Below are 23,676 nucleotides of genomic sequence, written 5' to 3' on the forward strand. Positions count from 1 at the left end.
AACTACACCACATAAACTGTGCCTTCTGCAAGGCTGCTGATGGTGGTAAATATTACAAATTAAAGGATTTAGTCATATGAGATAAATTAATGATTATGTGGTAACCATCTGAAAAAAACTTCAGAGGATTTTAAGGTTTATTCTGACTCTTGGATGAATAAAATCGCACCATGGTCAAGACCAGGAGCCTGAAGGCTCTTGGGGGACTTTTAAAATTATTTTTATATCCTGCAGCAACTACTGGCCATGAGCCGAGAGCATGATTATGGTCGGTTCTGCAACATGGTTTTTATTTATTTACGTCTCATATCCAAGAATCATAACCTCCCTTATATGGGCAAATTCTCTTAACTTTTAAGAAGTTCCATTATTCACCATCCAAAAATAATAATTAAATTCTGTGGTTATATTACAATGTTATATAGAGAAATAAGGCACAATGCTTTATTTTTTTTGCTTCAACTTTTGGGGTTTTTTTTTTTTTTAAATATGGGGGGATAATAGCTTAATGTACAGATACCACCACAACATAAATCCCAGAGTTTTAAATATTCCCTAAACAGCATGTATTTAATCTGAACAGTGAAGTCAATACATCCTCCCATCAGAGCTGAAGCACAGCCAGGCACGGCAGCCAAAAATGCCACATTTTGTCATTCACTGCCATGCATCCTTCCCCAGTGAGTTCTTTTACCTGCTTCCTGGTCCGTGTCTTCCCTGTTCTAAGTTTGATGTATCTGGCTATCAATTCATTCCTACCTGAAACAAAGAAAAATTCACAGTGAGGGACAAGCAGATCACAGCAGGAACAGCACCACATTTCAGCACAGAGCTCCACGCCCATCAGTTCATGTTTTCTGACACCTTCTCCTCTTTTCTTTATAAACACTTCAGCAGCATTTCTCACTGCTCACAGGGTGGTTTTTCCATCTCCTTGGCAGGCACTGTGTGTGCCACAGGAGCCACAAAGAGTTCAGAGCTTTTCCCAAAGTGCTGCAATTTGCAGCTCCTCCCTGGCAGCAATGCCCAGCACATCCCATCCTGCACAACCCCAGTGCTGGAGCTGGCACAGGCTCTGAGCTCCTCTGCTTTGTTCCAAATGCTCCACGTGCTGTTTGTCCCCTCTGGAGCCCTTTGAGTGCAGTGGCTGATCTTGAGCAGGTCCTGTGCTCCTGAACCTGAGTGACAATCACCCAGAGGTTACAGCTTCTGTAACATCCAATTCTCTCCAAGAGAGAATTCTGCAAGGAGGACACAAAAATCTGTCCCTGCTGCCAGAAAGCCTCGTCCAGTGATGGAATCACTGTCCCAGTTCAGCAGTTATCAATGCCATCAATGTCATCAATGCCATCAATGCCATCAATGCCATCAATGCCCACTGTCCCAGTTCAGCAGTTATCAATGCCCAATGTCCCAGTTCAGCAGTTATCAATCCCATCAATCCTATCAATGCCACCAATGCCATCAATCCCCACTGTCCCAGTTCAGCAGTTGTCAATCCCACCTTTAACTGCTCCAACAGTGGCTCCCTGTGGTACCTGTGGGAGCAGGGCCCATCAACACAGTGGTTTGTTATTCAGGGCTCTATTTATCCTGGAGATAAAATCTCCAAATATCTATTTATCTTGGAGATGTGAAACACTTCCAACTCTCTAAAATGGTTATTTGACTCTTCTTCAGGCACACATTATGCTACCTAATGCAAACTAACATTTTCTATACAAATAATTTCCTTCCTAAGTATTGCTGACATGGAATATAACACAAGTTTTATGTGGAGTCCTGTTTATTTTCACTGCGTATTATGTTACTTCTCCACAAGTTGTAATAATTTAAATATACTTGTTCAACAAGTCCTCAGTGACRGAGCTATTTGCCTTCAGCACAGAGGAAAAGCAGCCCAAGCGTAGAAAATGAGAAAACTGATTCATGAGTGAGCTGGAAGTGGATGAGTACWGAGCTGGGGAATGCAGAAAATGATGATATCAGCCAGTTACAGACTCTTACAGTTTGGTGTTGTGGGGGAGAGATGGGAAATTCTGAAGCAATCTGCCTCTGTCTGAAGGGCATTTTGGTGACCCAAAGATTGATCACATTTAGTCCAGCTAGACCTTCATTTTCCTTTTTTCCTTCCATCTCCCCTTGTGAGCCTTATTTTACACATTTTGTATCAAATGTCTCACAGTTCCTGTCTCTCCTATGTTTGCTGAATGGGTCCTGGCACATGAAACATTGACATGCTCGGAGCAGAGCTGCGTTCTCTCAATTCCCATTTGGTTTTGGTCTGGAATGTGTGCCACGTTCCCCACAACATGCTGGGTTTGTAACTCCAGCAGGTCTGCTCAGGACACGCTTCAAGAGGTGAATTCTGCGTGAGAGAACAGTTTTACAAACCAGACAATTTCTGCACACAGAGAAGGGATTTCCGTGGGCAAACAGAGGAGCAGGAGGTTCCCTAATCTCATGCAAAGCCTTGTCCTTAGGCTGAGCTCTGCTGTGCTCACAGGTCCTTGCAGTGAAAAGGGGGTGACCCCAGGCAATGCCACACCTCTGCATTTCTCCATTCTCAGTTCTTTCTCAAAACCCAAACAGAGCCCTGCAAGAGCATCCTCTGTGCCTGCTGAGATGTGAGATCACCACACTTGTGAAATCACCAGTGTGAGAGGTACCAAGGACATTTTTGTTCTTCTGAATGCACATTTGGATTTAACTGGGGAATACCCCCGTCCATAAAGTACCTGCTTTGCCATGTTTAAGTAGGTGCACTCATTAATACCCAAATTGTGGGGTTTTTTTGTGGTAAAAAGGCTGTCAGGTTGTTCTGCTCAGCAGCAAGGTCTGAGATGCTGAGAGGTGATGTGAAGGATATGATTTTACATCTCTTGTTCCCCTGTGTGTGCAGAAGATGTTTGGAATTCCTGGGCACAGCACAGTCACTGCAGCATCCCCTGCCCATTACAGCAGCCCTTGGCCACAGCTGAGCTCTCACAGTTCTTCTCCCAGACAAGAGAGATAAAAAACYATTTTTGAAAGAAAGCTCAGGTTCCCAGGCAGCCACTTGACAGGAAAAGCATCTTTATTAAAAACTGCAAGCACTGAAAGTCTAGACTGTATTATTTGAGCTCTGGCTGAGCCCAGCCCATCCATGAAGTGCTCTGCCTTTACTCACGGGGGGTTTCTCTTTCCTTAACTCACAGGACAAGGAATTCTCCAAGGAACCATAAAAGTGACCTTTTCCTTACCCTCGTGTTCCCAACACAGCAAAGAAACCTGCACCAGGTTTAGCCAGAGCAGGAGATTCTGCAGCCCCACTAAATACCTCCTCCCTGGCCACAGGGATCTGAACAGACACAAATTCCTTCTAGGGCTACCAAAAGCCATAAACAAAACCAGAACTGCCTGACATAAACAAGACAGAAGCCCCCAACTAAAAGTTTACAGCCTTAATGTTATCTACCAAACCCTGGTGCTCTCCTTCACCAGCTCTGACAGAAATGATCTGATCTCCCAATCAACTAAAGCCCAAAGAGGATTTTAAAGAAAGGAAAGCTTAATAATCCTAAAAACATCCTTTCCTGTTCTTGAGAATGAGGAGAGTCTGAAACAAAAGGAGGCTCAAGGAACTTCTCTAATTGGCCATTAGAAACCTCAGGGTGAAAAATGCTTATTAATAAATAGATCTGTTTTCTCTAGAAGAGCTCAGCTGTGGAAATACTTCCCATCCACACCCTCCCTCTGTCTCCTTGTCATACACATCTGGGAAATTGCCTGGCAGAAAAGAAAAGGTCAGGTTTATGAACTGTAAATGTTCAGCTCTTTCTTCTTGTCATCCCCKGTGACAGTCACCTCCTCTGAATGTTTTGGTTCAGGTATCAAAGAGAGGTGCCTGGTTAGATAAAACATCTTCACAGTGCAGGAATCTCTTCCAAGGATCTTGAAAAGATCAGGACAGCACCACAGCAAACATTTTACACAGGCTGCTTCTGGGAGTTTGCTTTTTTTCCCTTGTTAATTCAGGCTTTATTCCCGGGTCCTGGTCCCAGCATAACTCAGTTCCAGACACCAGGACAGGGAGCTGGTGCATCGTGTCCCCGAGGTGCCAGAGAGCAKCTTTATTTAGAACATTAATGGCACAAATTAAACCTCTGCCCTCCCACTAATAGGCACTACACGAATGGGATAAAAATAGGCAATGTGGGAAACAAAGCTGGCTAGCAGCTTGAAAATGAACAGCTAATTTTAAAAAGTTTTCATGCTCAGCARAATAATTCAAGAAATGACCGAGTAGAAAAGCCTGGCTTTTTTCAGATAATGAAATACTATGAATTTATTCAAATTCTACAAGGCTGTGGTTTGAAAAAGGTGTTTCACATCCTGACTGTGAAGACTGGGGACAGACCTGCACAATTTCATCTCCCAAATCATTCCCACAGCCATTTTTACATCATATTGAAGCTTTTTCTCAGCTTTGGCAAAGTCCCCTTGTGATGGCACAGCGCTGCCCATGCACCTGGGGCAGATTTGGGGAGMTTTGGGAATTGTGTGGGATGAGGAAGGGCTGTGAGAGCTCTCCTGGGACAATCCCAAAGCAGCACCCAGATTTTGTGAGCTCTGGACCCAGTTCCCAGCCCAAGGACACGCTCAGCAGGGATGGGGATGTGCTTTGGGAACACGTTCCTCATCAGAAGGTGGGCATGGGGCCACTGTCATAGTGCTCAGCCCCAGCACTTTTCTGTCCCTTTTTGCCATCAGAATACCCAACTTTGGGAGATCTTGCCCAAAATTTGGCAGTGCTGCTTTCCGAAGACGCCTCTGAGCTCAACTGGTTAACAAAAAGCCTCTTGTGATAAAGCAGCTCTGCCAGTCAACAACTGGCTAAGCAGTTTAAACCCCTCAGTAAGGCATCCTCTATTTAAATGTTGGAGGCAAATCTAATTTAAGCTTTTAAAAATATGATGGGCAGGTGTTTAAGTGGGGGCAGAGCGGGCCGGGCAGCATTCTGTTGGGATTCTGTTCAAGCTTTCTGCAGAAAAGCCACGTGACAGAGGCCAAACAAACAGCATCTGGGGATTTTCAATTACAGACCTTCACCCAGCATGCCTGCACTGTAATCTCTACCAGATGAGGCTCAGGCCTCACTATTTTCAATAATTCACACACTGTGTACACATAACATGACAATAAGGGCATTCATGCAACCGCCTGATTCGCACATCAAAGCTCCCAAATGGCCAGCTGTAAGCATGCTTACTGCTGAATAATTCATTCTTTTCACAGCCTTGAAAAAACGCTCAGCAGGAGCTGGCAAGCTTGTGCTCTTTCCTGTGTGGTATGCTAAACTCAAATTTTGAAAGAGGTACAGCCCCGYTAAAGAGAGTCAGAGATACAACTATTTAAATGTGCATTTGTGAGCGTTCGGATGGCTGCTCACAGAAAAGAAAAAAAAGAGAAAAAAGCAGCTCTACGTTTCCAAGTGGATGGCTGAGATAAGAGGAAATAACCTACATCTCCTCTGAGGCAGGTGGTTAATAGAAATAAAATGATAAAGCTGTTTTCTGGCYGGTAAAATATTTTTTACATGTATTATTCCTGGCTAAAAATCTTGGATACGCCAGGCACGCAATAGTCAACAAGTTCAGCGTGTTGAAATTTCCCCATACTTAGCATAAATTTCCTGCTAGATGGCAAAGAGGGTTTTTGTTAAGACTAACATAGACGGAAAAGGCAAACACAGAAACACCAGAGCTAATTCTGTAACTCCTGTTTACTCTTCTCACAGATACAGGGTGAATACTAATTTCTCCATGATATTTTAACAATTCCAAACTTGCAGCTGTGTCTCTCAACATTTAACCTGCAACAAGTGAGGGTGTTCCAGATTTTGTAATACTTTGACTTAACACAACAGAAGCACCATTTCTTTAGGAGAAAAAAAAAAAATAAAGGGGGAGAAAAAAGAAGAGTCTGCTTCATAATATCAAATTTTCTTGCCTGTCAATCAATGGCTGAAGCAGCAGGATCAACCAGTCATGACCTCTCCTTACAGCAAACACATGCTGCTCACCAGCTGTGGGCTGTGTTTTTTACATCCTTTTCTCCATCATTCAGAATGGCTTCCTCCTAATCACAATAATCCCAAAAGTGCTAAAACGTATCAATCGTCCCCTAAGCCCTGCCTACAAAAGCCAGCCGTCCGGCCTTTATGGCCCTGTCCAACAGGAGCTGATGCTTCATTCAGCCACAAATCCAATTKAGCACTTACAAGAGGTTTAGCATCACTGGAAAAATATTGGTGTTGATCCTGCACTCTTAAGTCAGCAAATATTCCTTTGCCATATTGTTKAGCATTTTCTGCCATATTTACACTTGTGCTGGATTTCCCTGAGTCACTTGAGCAGCAGCATTTCACCTCTGAACCAGTAATATTTACAGCTGCTCAAACAGCCATTTTAAAAATACATTTACCACAATTACAGAAACATAAGCTATTTGAATTCCAACTGTTACAATTCTGAAAAAAAATCCCCCAACCAACAACCCTTAAAACAAACACAGAGCACACTTTATGTACCATTTATGTAGGATGTTATTTATTTTAGCCCTTTGGTCAAGTTCATGGCAATTCTTTCACTTACGTATTTTTAATTGCCAAGTGAGCCAATGCAAACAACTTTCTTGATCCCCCCAACACCTTTTATTTTTATTTTTCTTTTCCCCCCTATTTTTCATTTTTAAATTTTATTTTTTTTTCTTCTCTTCAAGCAGCAGTGTGTGTTGGAGGGCTGGGGCCAAGGAGAGTCCCCAGGGAATGGGATGGGAGTAAAAAAATGAATTGTGTGCTTTGGACCTGTTGGAAATTGCTGCACTGGGAGCCAAGGGTCTGGCTCACAACTGAGGCAAGAAGAGAAAAAAATAGAAAATAAAAATAAAAATTAAAAAAAAAAAAAATAGAAATTGGCCGTGCAAGGACAGGACCGGGAGGGGACAAAGACCTCAGGGTTCATAAAATAGGTTTAATGGGTGGTGTATAAAAAAATACAATAAGCCACTTAAATATTATTATACACAAATGAACTGCTTGCAAGGCATATCCTGACTGGGCTGCCCAAAAGGAGAGGGGAAAGAAAAGATCCCAAAACAAAATAATCCAAATAATCCCTTCGGATGCTAATGAGYGAACAATTACAATGACTCATTAAAGTTATATCATAATGAGACTTCCAAAGAGAAGAACTTCTTGTGTATTGTATTTATTGTATTAAAACCAACAACAATAAAATGATCCCAGATTGAATCAAGAGCATAATTTAATTTACACAGCAAAAGGGAAATGACCTAATGGTAGCACAGAACGATATTCTCCTCATGTCAAGTCTTAATCTTTGGGTTTTATCCCAGCTTCAGTTTYAGAGAAAACAATGAAAAAGACCCACAGACACATCTGGTTCAAAATTCTTCATGACATTAATGCAATGCATTGGATTCTGTTTAGCAGGTTTTCACACTGGGAAATATTCCACATGAGCAATGTTTATTCATTTTCTTCTTCTGATTTTTTAAGAACACGGGCAAAACATATTTCAAAAAGAGAGGATTGATCCAGAGAGCYCTCTGAATATTCATTAATTAATATTTTGTCAGTGTCAGTTGTCTCAACAAAAGAAGGTTTTACAATTTACTCTAAGCCCCGTTTAATTAAAATTTAAATGCTACAAAAATACACGGATTTTTGGGCTTTTTTTGCAACTAGTAATTATTTTCTACTTACAATAAACTGTTTTTTACTGAAACCAAAAATGCATTTCAAAACAAGCAGCAATTTTTAGCCTTCAGAATATACAAAGAAATCCCCACAGGAAAAAAAAATAAAAATCCCCTAACTTGACCTTTGCCATATCTGTGGATCAGCTGCAGATGTTTAGTAGATTATACAAAATCCTGGATGTCCTTAATCTGACATTGGGATTTTTTTCCCCTGCTATGATAGGAACTGTCAGTAACCTATCCATGGAAATTCCACGTGCATCTGCAATTCTGTATTTGTTTTTTGAGGCAATTCAGCCTCTCAGAAAGCAGCAGATTCTTCCCCAATTCTGCTGACAGAAATTCTGATTTGGACAGGAATCCCTCAAACACAATGGGCTGCCTGACCTGCCATGCATGATGGATGAGTTCAGGGGATTAAAACATTATTTGCATCAGAATAGATAAAAATTAGCAAAATAGAATTTCTCAGTAGGTGGCTTCAGTGCTGTTTGTTCTCTTAGGCAAAACAAAGTTCATTTTTAAAGGAATTGCGATTGTTTAAGCAACGTTTCTATRCAGAGAAGAAATTCTGGATGCTGGTTTGCTCCCTATTGTTTACTCTTTAAAAAATACACTTTACCTATCACAAAAATATCGTTTTCTCCCCATATTTATTAGCAGAGCATTACACAATTACAGTGTTCTAACCACTTTAAAATGTATGAATACCTCAATGCTTACACATTTCTAAGCTGCATAAAGCCCCCAAAAAGTGGTTTGAATTCAGGGAGAGATGATCAAAAGGACCAAAAAATTCRGGGTTATCTTGGAGAATCATAAGAAAATTTTGCTTTGTGTAGCCACCAAATGCWTTAGAGTCCTAATATCTGTAAACCTTGTTAAATATCTTTTTAAAGTGTTTGTTTTGGTTGATGGGAGAAAAATTTAAAGAAAAATAATTTAAGGGGTAAGACATGCCAGAGAACTGAAAGAAAATCAGTTCTTTATAATCTTTTTACAGCTTATTTGTTTCTGTAGTAAATCACTACTTTGCTTCTCAGCTCATGGCTTTACTTTACATAACATTTATTCCAGAAGTGTACATTTGGAAACCTTTCCTCTGTTTGTTTTGGATCAATGAGTAATGAAGTGCAAACACCATTTCAGTGTAATTGTTAATGCCATTTCTCCAGGCCTGATGCAGCATGAGAGGAACTTCACAGGTTGTTTTGTGTCTGGAACCACTGACAGGAGATCAGAGGAGATTGGGCTTCCAGCTGCAGCTCTGCCTGGGCTCCCTCCACATTTTGCCTTTACAGATGTTAGTTTTAAACAATTCCTGGTGAAAAAGATTCCTGGAAGAAGCCAAATCTGTGGCTATCCCATGGCAGCCACAGTGGTTCCCATCCTGGCAGAACCATGGACACTTCACCAGGAGCAGAAGGATTTTGGTCTCAGCTCCAACACAGAATCACAGATTCATTAAGATTAGAAAAAACCTCTAAAATAGAGTGCATAACCCATCGAGTTCACCACCAAACCACATCTCCAAGGGTCACATCCACGTCTTTTGAACCCCTCCAGGATCCGAGGGCAGCTTCCCACAGCAGAGGAGCAAAGTGAAAATACACACACCCATCTGGAACTGCAGCCAACACTTATTAATGTGGCTCACAGATTTCTGCCCCTATCAAGCTCCCAGAGACTTTATCATCTRTTTATCTGACCTGCTGATATGGTAATCAGCAATCTCTGGTGCATAAAAGTGTTTCATTTTTCTTTTAATCGTGGGCACTTAATGCATTCTTCAATGTGTTGTTTCTCCTTCTCCTCCCCTGCCCTTCTTCCACACCAACACCAATCCTTCCCTTTCCTGATTGTTTCCAGGATCACCCTCCATTCCACATCTCTAAAGAGCAATTCCCTTCTGCCTGTCCATGGTTACAATCTGCACCCTGAGCAGGCTGTCCCACACCCCAGGAAGGCACTTTTAGGGGTGGCCAAAGCTCTGACCAAGACTCCTGCACTGATTTCCACCTTGGCCTTGGCTGGATGCAYCCTGACACAGGGACAGGAGTTTGGRGWATGGGAAARGTCCTGAAYTTCATCCCTCCACCCAAATTCCTGCCCTGCAAGCTCAGAAACAGCAATCTGTGCTTTGCTAAAGTGCAGGCAGTGTACAGATTACTGCACTGCACCTCTGCCAGCTCCACCAGGCACCAAATTTCTTAGTTTTATAAACTTTGGAGCACTGCACTATATTTTAAACTTTTCCTGTTTTGGTTGTAAAGGCGTTATCCCCGAGGCAGCTGAACMTGGCTGTCACACCACTATCAATGTTTTAGCACACACAAAAAGGTTTTTGCTGCTAAAAGACAAAGCAATGGTCATGGGTTCAGCCAAAGGAGCTCCATCCAACATCAGGCTCAGCTCTAACACGTGCACAAAGAGAATAAATCCGTGCTGCAGAGATTTATAAAGAGTGCTTGCAGGAGTGACAGCACTTTCATCTCTSTGAGATGCACATGAATGTGTCAGCACTCATCACTCCAGACACTAAAMTGGGCCAGACTGGTTTTCCATAAGGATGGTGGAGATGGCAGTGTCAGGTTAACASTTGGACTCRATGACYTTAGGGACTTTTTCCAACCTAAATGATTCTGTGAGTCAATGACATAAGAAAAAGAAGTAAAAATAGACTGACTTACCTCAGAGACTCACAAATGTTTATATGAAGCTATTAAAAAGCTGAGATTTAAAACAACACATCCATTTAAAAGAAAATGAAAGGTTGTTTCTGGTGTGGCTGATGCAGTTATGTGTTTTCTGTTGGGGGGAATTTACAGCCACATTATTGCTGTCAGGGAGGGCAGTGAGCCACAAGGATTTCCAGATGCCATGTGTGAAGTTTCTCATTTCCCCCACCAYACTAAAGTCCATTATCACCCAAATGCAAACAAGCTTTAAAAAAGTATCTGTCATTAAAACATGTGTGGCCTCCTTTCCTGAGATTTGGGGCTTTTTTTTCCTTCTCCTTTCCTTTCTTTTCCAGCCAGATGGGAGAGGGCACTGCAGCACTGCAGGGCTGCTCAGACAGGAAAAATTATTAATTATTTTTTGATATATTTAATTATATTAAATTATATTAATATATTTTTAATTATAAAAATTATTAATATTTTACAATGTCACAATGTTTATGGGTGAAAAGATCTGAGTTGGTGACATTGTTGCCTTTATAAGGTTAAATAAATGTTTCCCTGGCTTTAGGAATTAGTAAATTGAATTAAGTTATACTAACTATTATAATTTATTCTAATTTGTGGATCTCAAAAGCAGTGTGAATTATATACATCAGGCAAACTTAATCCCTGTGCTAAAGCCTCCCTRAAGTCAACTGCATTTCTTGGTATTTTAAAGGTTTCATTGAAGCTGTTGTCAGTGACATCTTAAGGTGTATGTAAAATGAAAACCTTGATTTGAAATGTAAGTTCATTTTAATTGCTGTCATAAAATAAAATACACTTTAAAAAATCTATTTTCTGTCATATCTTTTTCCTAAAATGTGGGAAATAAAACCAGCTCGCACTCAATACTGGTCTCAGTAGAAATCATYGGCCTGAAAGTTCAGCATTGCTTTCCACAACATAAAATCCAATACCTCCAATAACAGATCACATTAAACTTGACCTAACCTGTGGGCAGGGTTCTTTACCCAGAAATAACACCCTTTTGCACAAAATCATTATTTTGAAGGATCATAATCTCCATGTGACCTATGGGAAATACAACACCTCTGTCTGCCCCAGGAGATTACGGTGAAACGAGGGACGGCACCGCTCAAATCCACGAGAGAGAGAAAAACCCCTGAGACACCACAGAGCACTGTTCTGTGTATAAACACCAACATTTCTGCAGGAACAAAAAAACTACACCACCTCCTGTAGGAACAGCCCCATCCCAATGTGGATCAGCCTGTAAAAACAGAGAAATCACCCATTCCATGACAAAGGGACGCATTCCCAGAATGGTCAAATCTTTGGTCAAGATTTTCCCATTTTTCCTGCAGAAACCAACTCAACCTCCAACACAAATGCAGGTATCAAGTCCAGAAAAAAAACAAAAAAACAAACAAACAAACCCATAGCAGCATGCTGAAGGATCTGGGAGAGCAGTAAATTACAAATAGATTGAAAAGATTGATTTGAGAAGAAGTTACAAAGAAGTGGAGACATTGCAATCAGCATGTCCATGGTGGAAAGGTGAGGTTCCAGCAATCCCTGAATGCCCTCAATTCCCACCAGAAAACTGAAATCAGTGGGAGCTCAGGACATTCAACAATTCATAAAAATTAAAGCAGGGCAACGACTGATTTTATTGTTTGTTCTTGGCAGTGCCCAGCGAGAGCRCCACGCTGAAGGAATGCGTGATCTATGTTGGGACAACTTTGCAATTTGGGAAGATTCAAACAGAAGGAATAGGGCAGTGTGACAAATGGATGAAGTGATCAAAGGGATGGTGGCTGGCACCCTTTATTAATGCAGCAATCTCTGCATTTCAGGGAGGGACAATTCCCAAAGCAGTTCAGCCTACCTGATCTTGGCATACTCCTATCCTAAAATACCTCCCAGATTTAAAACAAGTTCCCAAGCATGTCCCATGTTGAGGCACTAAAAACAAAATCAGCAATGCACTAGAAAATATACTGAGAAGAGAAACCTTTGATGAACTCCTTTTTCTCCCAAGTATTTCTCTCAAATGTATTTGATATTTTYTTTCTGTATGACCTAAAACCCTACACCTGTAAACAGAGCCCCAGGTGACAGGCACACCATAAACTATGGGATAGGTCTGCAAGGCAAATATCCCTGAGCCAGTCCCAACTGAACCCCTCTGCAATACCAGGACTGTTCTTTGCTTCAGCTCCTGAGGTTTAGTTTTATAGTTTTATAGTTTTAGTTTATAGTTTTAGTTTTATCAGGTCCTGTGATGAGCAGGGAGTTTGRCTCCATGACCCTTATGGGTCCCTCAACTCCAAATATTCCCTTATTCTGTGTCTCTTTTCAGTTACTTTCCTCCAAACCTGGGCCACACCCAGCACACCCTCCAAGCTTATCTTTMTGGTTTTTTTACACAAAACAGAGAGTAAGAAAAGGAGGTGATAAATCACTGCAAGATCACTCTCCAAGAGTTAGTATTGCTTGATGTCACTTTTCTTGTTTATCTCACTTTTTCTAACAAATTACATTTTTTATTCAAGCACAGGATTTGCATTTCTCGGATACCTGGAATATGTAAGAAATAATTCCACAAGTTATCTCCTTTTCTGAGAGGGAAAAATAAAATAAAAAGTTCCTGTAATTGCAAAGGGCTGCCCTACCTTTGAGTTCCTTCTAACGCTTAAAACCAGACTTAAAATTGCACCATATAAACCCAGAGAAGCTGAAATACCACGAGCAACCCTTCCATTGACTTTGCTTTACACATTAAACCACCATTCAAACAMGAGTCCATTAAGGCATCTAAATGTGACTTACCACATGTGTTAATTGGGTGGGGAGAAAAAAAAAACACAACACAAGCCTCGAATGTGGACATTATGTGTTCCCATTATTCAAGCCCTCTCGGTGCCACAATCTCCCACTTCTATAGTTTATAAATGTTTGATTTAAAATATAGCCATTTTATCATTTGTACCACATTTACCTCATCTCCCCACTGTTCTGACTGGATGAGAAGCTAATGTAGCCTACACTGTCTGGTCAATTATTGCATGGACACCAGGGACCAATTAATGCCATCCATAAAAGCCTGAATCATTCTGTCAATTAACTACAACTAACTATGTCATCAGATATATTACTGGTGAGCAAGTCTATTTGGTTGCAATATGTCTTGAAGGAGAGCAGTATCAAATGAATCACAATTGACTTGGACAACTGCTAGCATAATTTCAGAAGATGAAAAGACAAATGTGGTAGTTATTAGTGGTCCCCTGAGGAATTACGGCCAAGCAATTGCAATGTGCTAAGACTGTACTAGCAGGTGCCCACAGCACAAATCAGGCAGAGGGTTAAATCAATATTTTCAATTTCTTGGGATCAATTCGGTGTTTGAACRAGATGGAAACTTGTTAGCAATGGGCAGAATGTGTAAATGAAAAGTCAAACTTCTTATTATTTGTTAAAAAGGAATCAGCGCTCTGCATCATGCCCTTGGCACAAGGTAATGCTTTCATGATCCACTTGCTYGGGCATTCACTAAAAATCTAGCACTTCTTAAATTTTAATAGAGTGCAAAAGGTTACTTTAATACATGCCCAACATTCAGGATCTTTAAAAATGATTGAAGTGTCAATAGGAAAGTTTTTGAGCTGTGCCAGCAGCATAGATATTAACGATTAGTGCAAGAAGCAGAAGAAACCTTGATTGCTTCAGAAAAGTCTCACCAGGAATGCAGCTTGACATCCTTGATACAGCTTCACATTTATTCTGYTCCACGCAGGAGAACATTTGGATCATCAAGTGATTCTTTACCAATTAAACAAAATAGAAAAAGCGACCTTACACAAATTGGTTTCATTTGTCACTGCTGGGTTTAACAAAGCCTGGAGCAGGACCTAAAGCACTGGCATCATATTCTTTAGTTTTAACACAAAGGTGTAAAAATGAACTGATACATCTTRGTATTGTTTTACAAAAAGATACCTCCAGCTGGTCTAACAATCAGGGTTTGGAAAATAAATACACTTTATTTTATGTTAGGGAGGATACCCTCCACATGACACCTTAGGGCAGAGTTAAATCTCCGGGATTTGGAAGCAGAAAGCTGTAACACTACTGTACTCCTGAAAGTTCCTGCTCCAGCCACAATTGCTGCTCTTACTCCAACAGACCCACAGCACAGACTGAAGGGTGGTTTTTCCTCAGGGACTCTGTGACTTTGCCCCAAATTCCTCGTTCTGCCAGCCCAGTTCTGTGGGATCAGCTCCTGAACAGGAGGGCAGCTCACAATTGTGACTCTGGATCATCAAACCCCTCTGGATTCCTTTATTTTTGTGTAACACCACCCCGTTCTCTTTTCTGTGATGTTGAGTCCTTTCAGATGAGCACCATCTCCTCCCTGTGCTGTGCAGGGATCAGTGGGATGGAAAACAGAGCTGGAGCACTGCAGGACAATCACATTTTCAGCAGAATGTGTAATAACAGCACCTCACTTCATYTGCCTGAGGAAATTCTGCTTTGGTTGCACCCAATGTCATTCATAGGAACAGTCTGGAGGGTATTCCGAGCAAAAAAAGGCAAAACCAATCCCAAAYAACTGGGAAATGGTATGGAAAGGCTCAGATCAATCCTGCAATCAGTCTGCAGTAAATAGAAGGCATAAATTAGTATATCAAATAATCACCAGTTTGTTGCATGGTTGTGTTTCCTTTCAGTGTAAACAGAACCACAAAAGCTCCTGATGACACAGCAGCTGCAGAATGARCTGCTGGAATCACCAAACATTCTGGGGCTGACCCAAAGCCACTCCTGTAAGGAGTTAAACATCACATTATAATTACATAGCTGGAATATTGATTATTATTTGCAATATTTGCAGCTACTTTAAGGCACCATTTCCATGGTTCTGGCTGTTTGAAAACACAGCTCCTSCAAGAGTTTGCTCAGCACAGAAAATCAGAGGCTGTGGGAAGGTGGAATGGGCTGCTGAAAGGCACAGCACAGAGGGAACAGAAACCCAACAGCTGTGCCACAGAAAGTAACCACCATTTCCCTCTTTTCAAATAAATTTTGGCACACGTAGGGGAAGGCAAATCAAAGTAATTCAAACACTGCCAGAGCCCTGTTGACATCTATGCAGCAGTGTGCTGCTTTCTGTGAAAAAAATGAATTTCCYCTGAAACAGTCGGCAGCCTCCAAGGACAGAAAGATGCCCATCACCACCCTCTGTCATCTCCAACAAACAGGGGATGGATGAGCTGGGAGAAAASAGCTGAGAAAGGAGAGAATGCTGAGATAAAACAAACAGTGATGGTCAGGGAGAGAAGAGCAGGAGAGCCCTGTGGGACAGGAGCACTGGGAGCAAAATGGTCCCAAATGTGGGATGAGGTGAAAAGCCCAGGAGGGAGCATCTCCCCTTATCAAAGGGAAGGGGAATGCAGGGACAGCTCAAGAGAGTTCTCCCAAATTCCAGTAACTTGCAGTGTCCCATGCCCTGAGGCAGAAGTGCTGTCTCTGAATATAAACAGATTTTCCTCCTGCCCATTTCTCCCTGACCCTATATAAACACAACCTCCACTGTCCCTTCCAAAGGGATTCACACTGCACTAGAGTTTGTACCTACACTCAGTGCCTTTTATTTATTTTGGGTCTCTCTCTGAACTCTCAGCTTGCTGCAGAAGGAGCAGAGAGCTGCTGCTCTTCATTCACCTTCTCTGAAAATCAATTCTGTACACCTCACCCCTGTCTGCTGAGAGCCACCACTGCTGCACCAAAGAGCTGCAGTCACTGAGTCACTGCTTGTGCTGAGCCATCACCAGGGAAATCCTTTGATCCTCCTTGTTAAACTCTGAAYCTCATCCAGCTCTGCTGCTCTCCTTTCTGAGAGGAGGAATTGAAGTGCACAGAACATGCAGGGCTGCCCTGGCTCCAGACACAGGCAGCACCAAGGAAAAGCCAGGCTTCTCAAAGAAAAAAAAAAAGATTCTGCAGTGCTGCCACCAAGATTCTAATTTCTATTGTCTAATTAAATTTAAGGCTAGAAATCAAATAATCACTTGCCAYTTCTATTTCTACACCAACAAACAGCAGCGATTTTCTCACAGTAGCTGACCTATGTCCAGTGTTTTGTGACTCATGGAAAACTTGGAACAGCTGTAAGAAGCAGTCAGTAAATTTAAGCAAGACCAGAGTGGATCAGCAATTGTACTGAAAAAAAAACAAAAAAAGCTGCAAACCTGAGTGATAAATGGCACGACATGCCCATAATGCAAAGGATCACCCATGAAGATGGGCAAAAGACAAAGCCAATATTTCCCTATGGATTTAACCATTCTGCTGCTTCTAACTGAGCAGGCAGTGTTTCCTTTCCTGCCTGACTTTCTATATCATAAACTGAACAATTTCAGTTCAATTTTCTTTATGATTGAAAGAAYGAAAATTCCACATTTGCTTGAATTTATTACTAACTGACATCACAATTTCAGCAATTCATAAATTTCCACGCTGGTCAGCAAGCTGTGACCCACAGGGAAAATGTCACGCTGACCTCACTGCAACAGCAGTGTTTAAAAGTAGAAGACACAGAGTAATCAGTATTTTAGCAAAGGCTTTTTGATAGATTCCATTAGTTGAAAAGCCAGTATGACACTCAGAAGTAAATGCTGGGGTTATGGAAAATATAAAAAGAATTAAGATTGAGTTTATATACTGTGGACAAATACACAGGATAACATCTCCTTGGGAGAAAGGCTGCAGAGAATAAATAAGATTCAATCTACGTATCCAGAGTTTACAAATATTTATTTTACATTATTTAGACTGTTTGTAGATCTAAGGAAGCCACAAAGAAGAAACTTATACTGAGAGAAAGTCGGGTGAAAGAAAACAATCCAAAYAAAATCCCCAAACTCTGCGAGGGAGGAACATGGTGAGATTTTTGGTATGTGATTTCATGTTGTTGAAAACTCCAGAACTCCTATTTATTGTGCCTCAGCTAGCAGTTTCCCTAGTTTAATACCATGTGTTTAAYGGTATTAAACCCTAGTTTATTATTTTCTAGTTTAATACCTAGTTTAATTCCCYAGTGTTCTGTTAGCCATGAGTCAGTTTTGCTTTACCTGCAGCCAAATTTCAAAGCACTGCAGGGAAAGGGAAGGGACTCCCAAAGATTCCCAGCCCTGGAATCCCCTCAGGCACCTCACCCCAAGTGCACAACAAACAGCCATAAATAAGGGTGGTTTCCAATCAGCAAAACCCAGATGGATCCAGGACCAAAGCAGCCAGGCCAAAGGACAGAGAACTGAGCAGAGCTGTGTTTGGGTTTGGGGACACAGCCACAGTGAGCTCCTGGATGTGAGCACAGAGGGGGGAAGGAGCTGTGTCCCAAATCCCAGATCTCCACCAGCCCAATCTCCCTGCAGGGCTGAGCCCCCACAGCCCTTCTGAAAGGTTTATTTATTTATTATCCACATTTCATTACAGCCCTGTGCCAGGGGACAGCTCAGCACAGGAGGGTGGAAGGAGCTGTGTCCCACTGTCCCAAACCCTGGCAGAGCTGGGATCTCCATCAGCCCCTGCAAGGCTGAGCCCCCACAGCCCTTCTGAAAGGTTTATTTATTATMYMMATTTCATCACAGCCCTGTGCCAGGGGACAGCTCAGCACTGAGGATGGAAGGAGCTGTGTCCCAAACCCTGGGATCAGAGCTGGGATCTCCATCAGTCCCTGCAGGGCTGAGCCCCACTGCCCCTCTGAAAGATTTATTTATTTATTATATAAATTTCATTACAGCCCTGTGCCAGGGGACAGCTCAGCACTGYTTCCCCTTCCTTGCCTGGTTATATTTTGCAATAGTTAATGTTCCATAATTGATTAGAATCTGTCCCAGCTGTAGGTACAGGRTTCTGCAGGTCCACTTTGGACAAGAGGCAGTGAAATCAGAAATGCTCAGACCACCAGTGCAATTCAGTGAATGCGGCTGCCAAAARGAACCAAAGAATTAATGCACTGGAAACGAACCTTTCAGGAACAAGGCAGGTTTACTCTGAGCATTAATTCTGAAAGTAATGAGGTTGTGGTTTTTGGTTCAGTCTTTAATAGCCTTCATCATAAAAGCACTACAGTTAATATCCCATAATCAGTGCTTTCTGATCAGGAGAGTCCAATAAGCAATTTTCCATCACATACTGGAACTAAACTACTGCTGCAATCTGAAAAACAAACAAAACAATGTTCCAGTCTACATCTAGCAACAGGAAACACAGACAAAACMATTTAAATATTTTTGCTGTGGAGCCATTTGAGGGTCTAGCCACATCTACCATCCAAACCAGCAGCCAAAAACYCCAGTTCTGCTTAGGAGTCTTCCTCATTTCGAGTTTTCTGATGTACAGATATTATCCTTTATTGCTGCTTAGCAGTGGTGACTCCCTCACTACCACTCTGGGTTCAGAAAACTAAAAGTATTCCAATTTAACGCAAATTAATTTTTTTATCTGTTTTCTTGGAAAAACCATTGGAAAAAAACCAGTTTGAATTAAAATCAGTTCAGCAGGAAAGTTCAATTTTCTATCCCCTCCTTAAAATTAGTTATATGGTTGTTATTATTAATTTCTGAATCACACCATGTGYTTTTTTCTACAGTAATTGCTAACTGTCTGTCACCCTTTTAATGGGTTGGGATCACGCCACAAGACACAAAATAAAGACACTTCTTGCTTCAAAATGCTTCAGATCAAAACAAGGAAAACACAAGAGACACCCTGGGAAACCCAAAGGGATGAATGAGTAGGAATTTAATTTCTCATTTATTGCTAATATTATTGTTGACTCACTTGTTAATGTAATGTAGCAKTTCCATGAAAGGCTCTGTGTCACAGTGACCCTCTGATGATGATTTGTGTCTGCTGCCAGGACAGGCAGACACAGCAAAGACTATTTCAGTGCTGCTCAGGGGCTRTTTCCCTGTCATTTAGGGGATTTAAGGCTCTTAAGCAGTTACAGGCTTGTTTATTTTTTAATAATTAGTGCTGGCTGGATTGTAATTCATAGAGGACAGGCAGGATAAGGGTTCTCTGCTCTCCACAGTGGAATTGCTGCACAGAATGGGAGGCAGGAGCTGCAGGGCTGCTTTTCCTCCCCTCCTCTCCCAAGTTCCTTGCACAGTGCCCCAGTACAGCCACATCCTCCTGTAGGGCACCCTCATCCCCAAAGCACAATAAAACAGCATTTTCTGAGCCAGGGCCCTCTCAGAGTGTGGGATCAGTGTTTGTTCTCACACAGGAGCCACCATCCCTCCTGCTGTCCCTGTCCTGCTCTGCTGTGTCACACACTGTCCCCAGGGATGTTCTGGGCTTCACCCTCACAGATTTGATATTTGTGCCACGCTGACACATCCTCTCAGCTCCCAGGCCAGCTTTGTGCCACGCTGACACATCCTCTCAGCTCCAGGCCAGCTTTGGGCACCCCTGTGGAACCCTGGCAGTGCCCCAGGGGTGACTGGGGAGGGACTGAGCAGGGAGGGAGAAACCTCAACTTGGCAGAACTGGACTCAAATTAGTCTAATGAAGATCTAATGGAGCCACAAATGTTAGCAAAAAGTGAAAATGTTTTAAAAAAGCCCTACAGCAGATATCTGTTGTGTGAAGTACAAGCAGCAGGTGGTGGCAAATGCCCTCTTTGCCAGAAGAACCTGAATTCCTTGAGAAGGGTCCAGCTCAGCCTAAACAAACCCAGCAAACCCATCCCACAAAAATTCAGTATGCACAGATGGGAGAGCCACACAGATCCTCCTCCAGCAGAGCTCTTCACCAGCTCTTCCACCACATTTATCCTTTCTAAGGGTCAGTGATGCTGAGTGCCTGACAGAGAGCACAGGGGAACATCAGTTTTTGTAAGACAAGGCCAAACCAGCTGTGTGTAATGGCACTGGAACCAGCACAAATTCCAGTGTGGTTTGGGTTTGTTTGGTTGATTTTTCCAAGCTGTACACTCATTATTCCACCCAGGAAACTGGAATCACTCCTGGATGGCATCTGCAAGCCTGGACCACACCAAGCACTCATGGACACGAGTGTCCCAGCAGAGCAGGCTGRTTAAAACAGGCAGAATTAAAAATCTGTGAGCAGCAAATAAACAACTGCTGCTTTCAAACAGGGGCAATATCTGTGCAAGTGGGTGTAAAATTCTTCTGCTCTTAGGGCAAAGCAGGAGGAGCCAAGCCTGTGGCTCAGTGTGAGCAGCAATCACGTTATCCTGTCCATCCCTGGCTTTTCTATGTCTGTGAGAGCCAATACCAAAAATWCATCAATAATTCTCTGCTCCTCACATCTGGCTGATTGTTTGGTTCCAGTCAGGATCACACAGAAGCCCTCACATATCCACAGCAAACTCTGGAAGGAGAAGAAGCAGGCAGAGATATTCTGCAGGCCTTGCAGGGAGCAGATGCAAACCCAGAGCATTTCTCAGTTTCTGTTCTTTGCTTAGGCTGAGCTTTATCACTCCATCTCTGACTATTTACACTGCAGGGCCAGGACCACCTACTGTGTGTGTGTTCCTCCAGTCTCCGGAACAAGACTGCCATTTCTGCTGCTTCTCCCTAGGCTAGACCATCATAAATATGATTATTTTAACAATAACACACATTAATAATCGTTAATGYATTGCTTGAATTTCCCTTTGAAATGCAATCTGTGCTCTCCTCCCTCTCAGCACTTTAATCGCTGGCTGAACTCTCTCAGTTAACTCAAAGTGCCATAGGTAAGGTATTTTCCACTATCAGCACTTTCAATCTTTGTGTAATTTAAAGCAAATCTATCTTTCTTTGTGATTGCAAAGCCCAGCTGTTGGGGGTTTTCTTTGTGGTTTTTGGTTTTGTTTTGGGGTTTGGGTTTGTTTTTTTTTTTTAACTTTACTGAACTTTTAAGTTATTTTCTACCCAAGGACTTGGGCTGGCAGCAGAAAGGAAGATGCCACAATTCCATAATTCTGCTGTTCATGGCTCTGCCCATTTCAGACCCTCAAAAATCACTGTGCTCCTGTGCTGGGCCCAATCCCAGCTCTGGATAACAATCAGAGAATAATTGAAGGGACCTTTAAATGGCATCGAGTCCAAGTTCTGCAGTCAGGGATGTGTTAAACCAGATCAGAGCCCTGTCCAAGCYGGGCTTAAATGTCTGCAGGGCTGGAGCACCTACAGCCCCTCTGGGCAATCTGTTCCATGGTTTCACCACCTCACTGTAAAGAACTTTCACTTTAGAGCTCACCTAAATTCAACCCTCCTTCAGTTTGAACTTTTCCAACCAACTCTTTTTTAAGATATGTAAATTTTTGAAATGATAGCCATTGGTACTCACAGAAATCTATTTATGGCTTATGCACTGCTTAAAGAAACTTCCAAAGCTGGAGAAACTGTTCCAGATTCCATACAGTTAATCTGTTCTAGCAGAAAATGTCTATTTGTGATGTTTTTCATCGACACACACTGATATACATTCTGCCATTTGAAAAAATGGCAGCTTTGTCTGTACTTAATAACTRAAAGGCGTGGGTACAAAACAGCTAAAGCATAAAACCCAAAGGACAAGGCTTCATTGTAAGCATTAAATAATTATTACAATGCAAAATTAGTCAGAGGAATATCTCTGTTTTCTTTCAAGCCATGTGAGGTCTGATCCAGAGCTGAATTTACTGTCAACTCCAGTTACAATGGCATTTCACACTGCATCTTTTGCTTATAATTAAAGGGAYAAAATCCATTTTATTTTTTAATCACTAACCATTTTCATTTATTAAATCCAGTTTCTGATGATTAGTATTTTTAGACTTTAGACTTGCCCTGGTTTTGTTTGTAGGTGTATGGAAATTTGTTTCTTATGTGAAAAGCTCTTTACCATAAGAGATTGACTACACAGGGGAGAAATTGGGGTTTCTGTCTGMCTTCCCCAACAGTGACAAATAAATACTATTATGAGTTTTAAAATTAATGATTTTGAGATGAAAATAATGTTCTTTTAACTACCCATTATAATTTTTACACAATAGGGTCTTGCACTATACTTTTAAATAATGCCTACATTTAAATTCAATCAGCTTGTATATTTGCCAAAAGAAAACTGCTACATAAATTCTCCTTTAGAGAGGAGCTGCAGAAATGATTCATAAAAAATGAAACTGAATGTTACCATTAACATTGGCTGCATGAAACTGAATGTTAGCATTAAGAAACCTGTTACATACCCATCTGATTATTATTTATATTGAGCAGCACCTTCCATTTCAAACCCAAGAGCAGAACCCAAGGCCAGAGCTTCACCTCATCTGTGCTGAACAAACTCTGGGGAGCTGCACAGGTGAATCTGCCTTCTCAGTGTAACCTGCTATTACAATTTTGTCCAGAGAAATTTGCTCTGTATTTCAGCACAATTCTTCTTAACAACCTGTAGGACAATTTTCTACAAGGAAAGCTCTTATTAGGCTTTGTATCTATGACCTTAGGTTATCTTTGATAGTTTAAGCTGCACAACCTCAGAAATTAAGCTTTGCCTGTGGTAGCCAGCCCATCAATTCATTTGATTGCCCAGTACAACTTTCAATTCTCACCAGCAATTTGACAATTGCAAGTATTTTGCACCKCATGTTATGAAGTCTAGTGCTGCAAAAATAATAAGAGCCGGAATTGCACACAGCCCTGCAAGTCTGCTCATTTAACCAGGAATTTTCAGTCATTCAGATGTTTCAATAACAGGCATGCTACAGACCAAGCTGTCATATTAYTGTTATCACAAAAATGCCACGTGCTGTTCCCCAGCCTGCACACATCAAACCCTCCCTAACTCCAAGATACACAAACAAAATACATTATTTTAATGGATGGTTTCATAAACAGCACAGCCCTAGAGCCACTAAATAATGCTCTCAAGTCATTTACTATGGTTTGTAATTTATTAATAGGCATATACGAATCTTCCTGGAGGGGAAAAACAGAAGGAGCCAACTCGGCCCGATGCAGGCACAGAGCTGGGAGCTGCTGCTGGTGATTTCTGCCTCAGCAGGGAAAACAGGGACACCCTGCTTTTCCTGGGACAGGGCCCTTGCTTGGGTATCCTGGGGTCATGTGCCAACACCGGCTGGATGGTCACCACCAATGGTCACCCATTCCACCCTCTGCCTGAGCTCTGGATGGTCAGCAACCATGGTCACCCCTATGGT

At 41.8% G+C, this 23,676-nt stretch overlaps 1 protein-coding gene across 2 annotated transcripts in view; it reads right to left on the minus strand.

Annotated features, from left to right (window-relative positions):
* Positions 1 to 23,676, minus strand: part of TEAD1 (TEA domain transcription factor 1) — a 67,375-nt gene that overhangs the window by 30,374 nt on the left and 13,325 nt on the right. Inside the window, exon 2 of one of the 2 annotated variants that reach the window (XM_057385959.1) lies at positions 695 to 759. In XM_057385959.1, coding sequence (XP_057241942.1) covers positions 695 to 759 — 65 coding nt within the window. The remainder of the gene's footprint in view (positions 1 to 694; positions 760 to 23,676) is intronic. The other variant, XM_057385961.1, reaches the window with a different exon arrangement.

The sequence above is a fragment of the Malurus melanocephalus genome, unplaced genomic scaffold, assembly GCF_030028575.1.
Source record: "Malurus melanocephalus ecotype Western Australia unplaced genomic scaffold, MMel_1.1 scaffold_894, whole genome shotgun sequence".
Lineage (NCBI taxonomy): Eukaryota > Metazoa > Chordata > Aves > Passeriformes > Maluridae > Malurus > Malurus melanocephalus.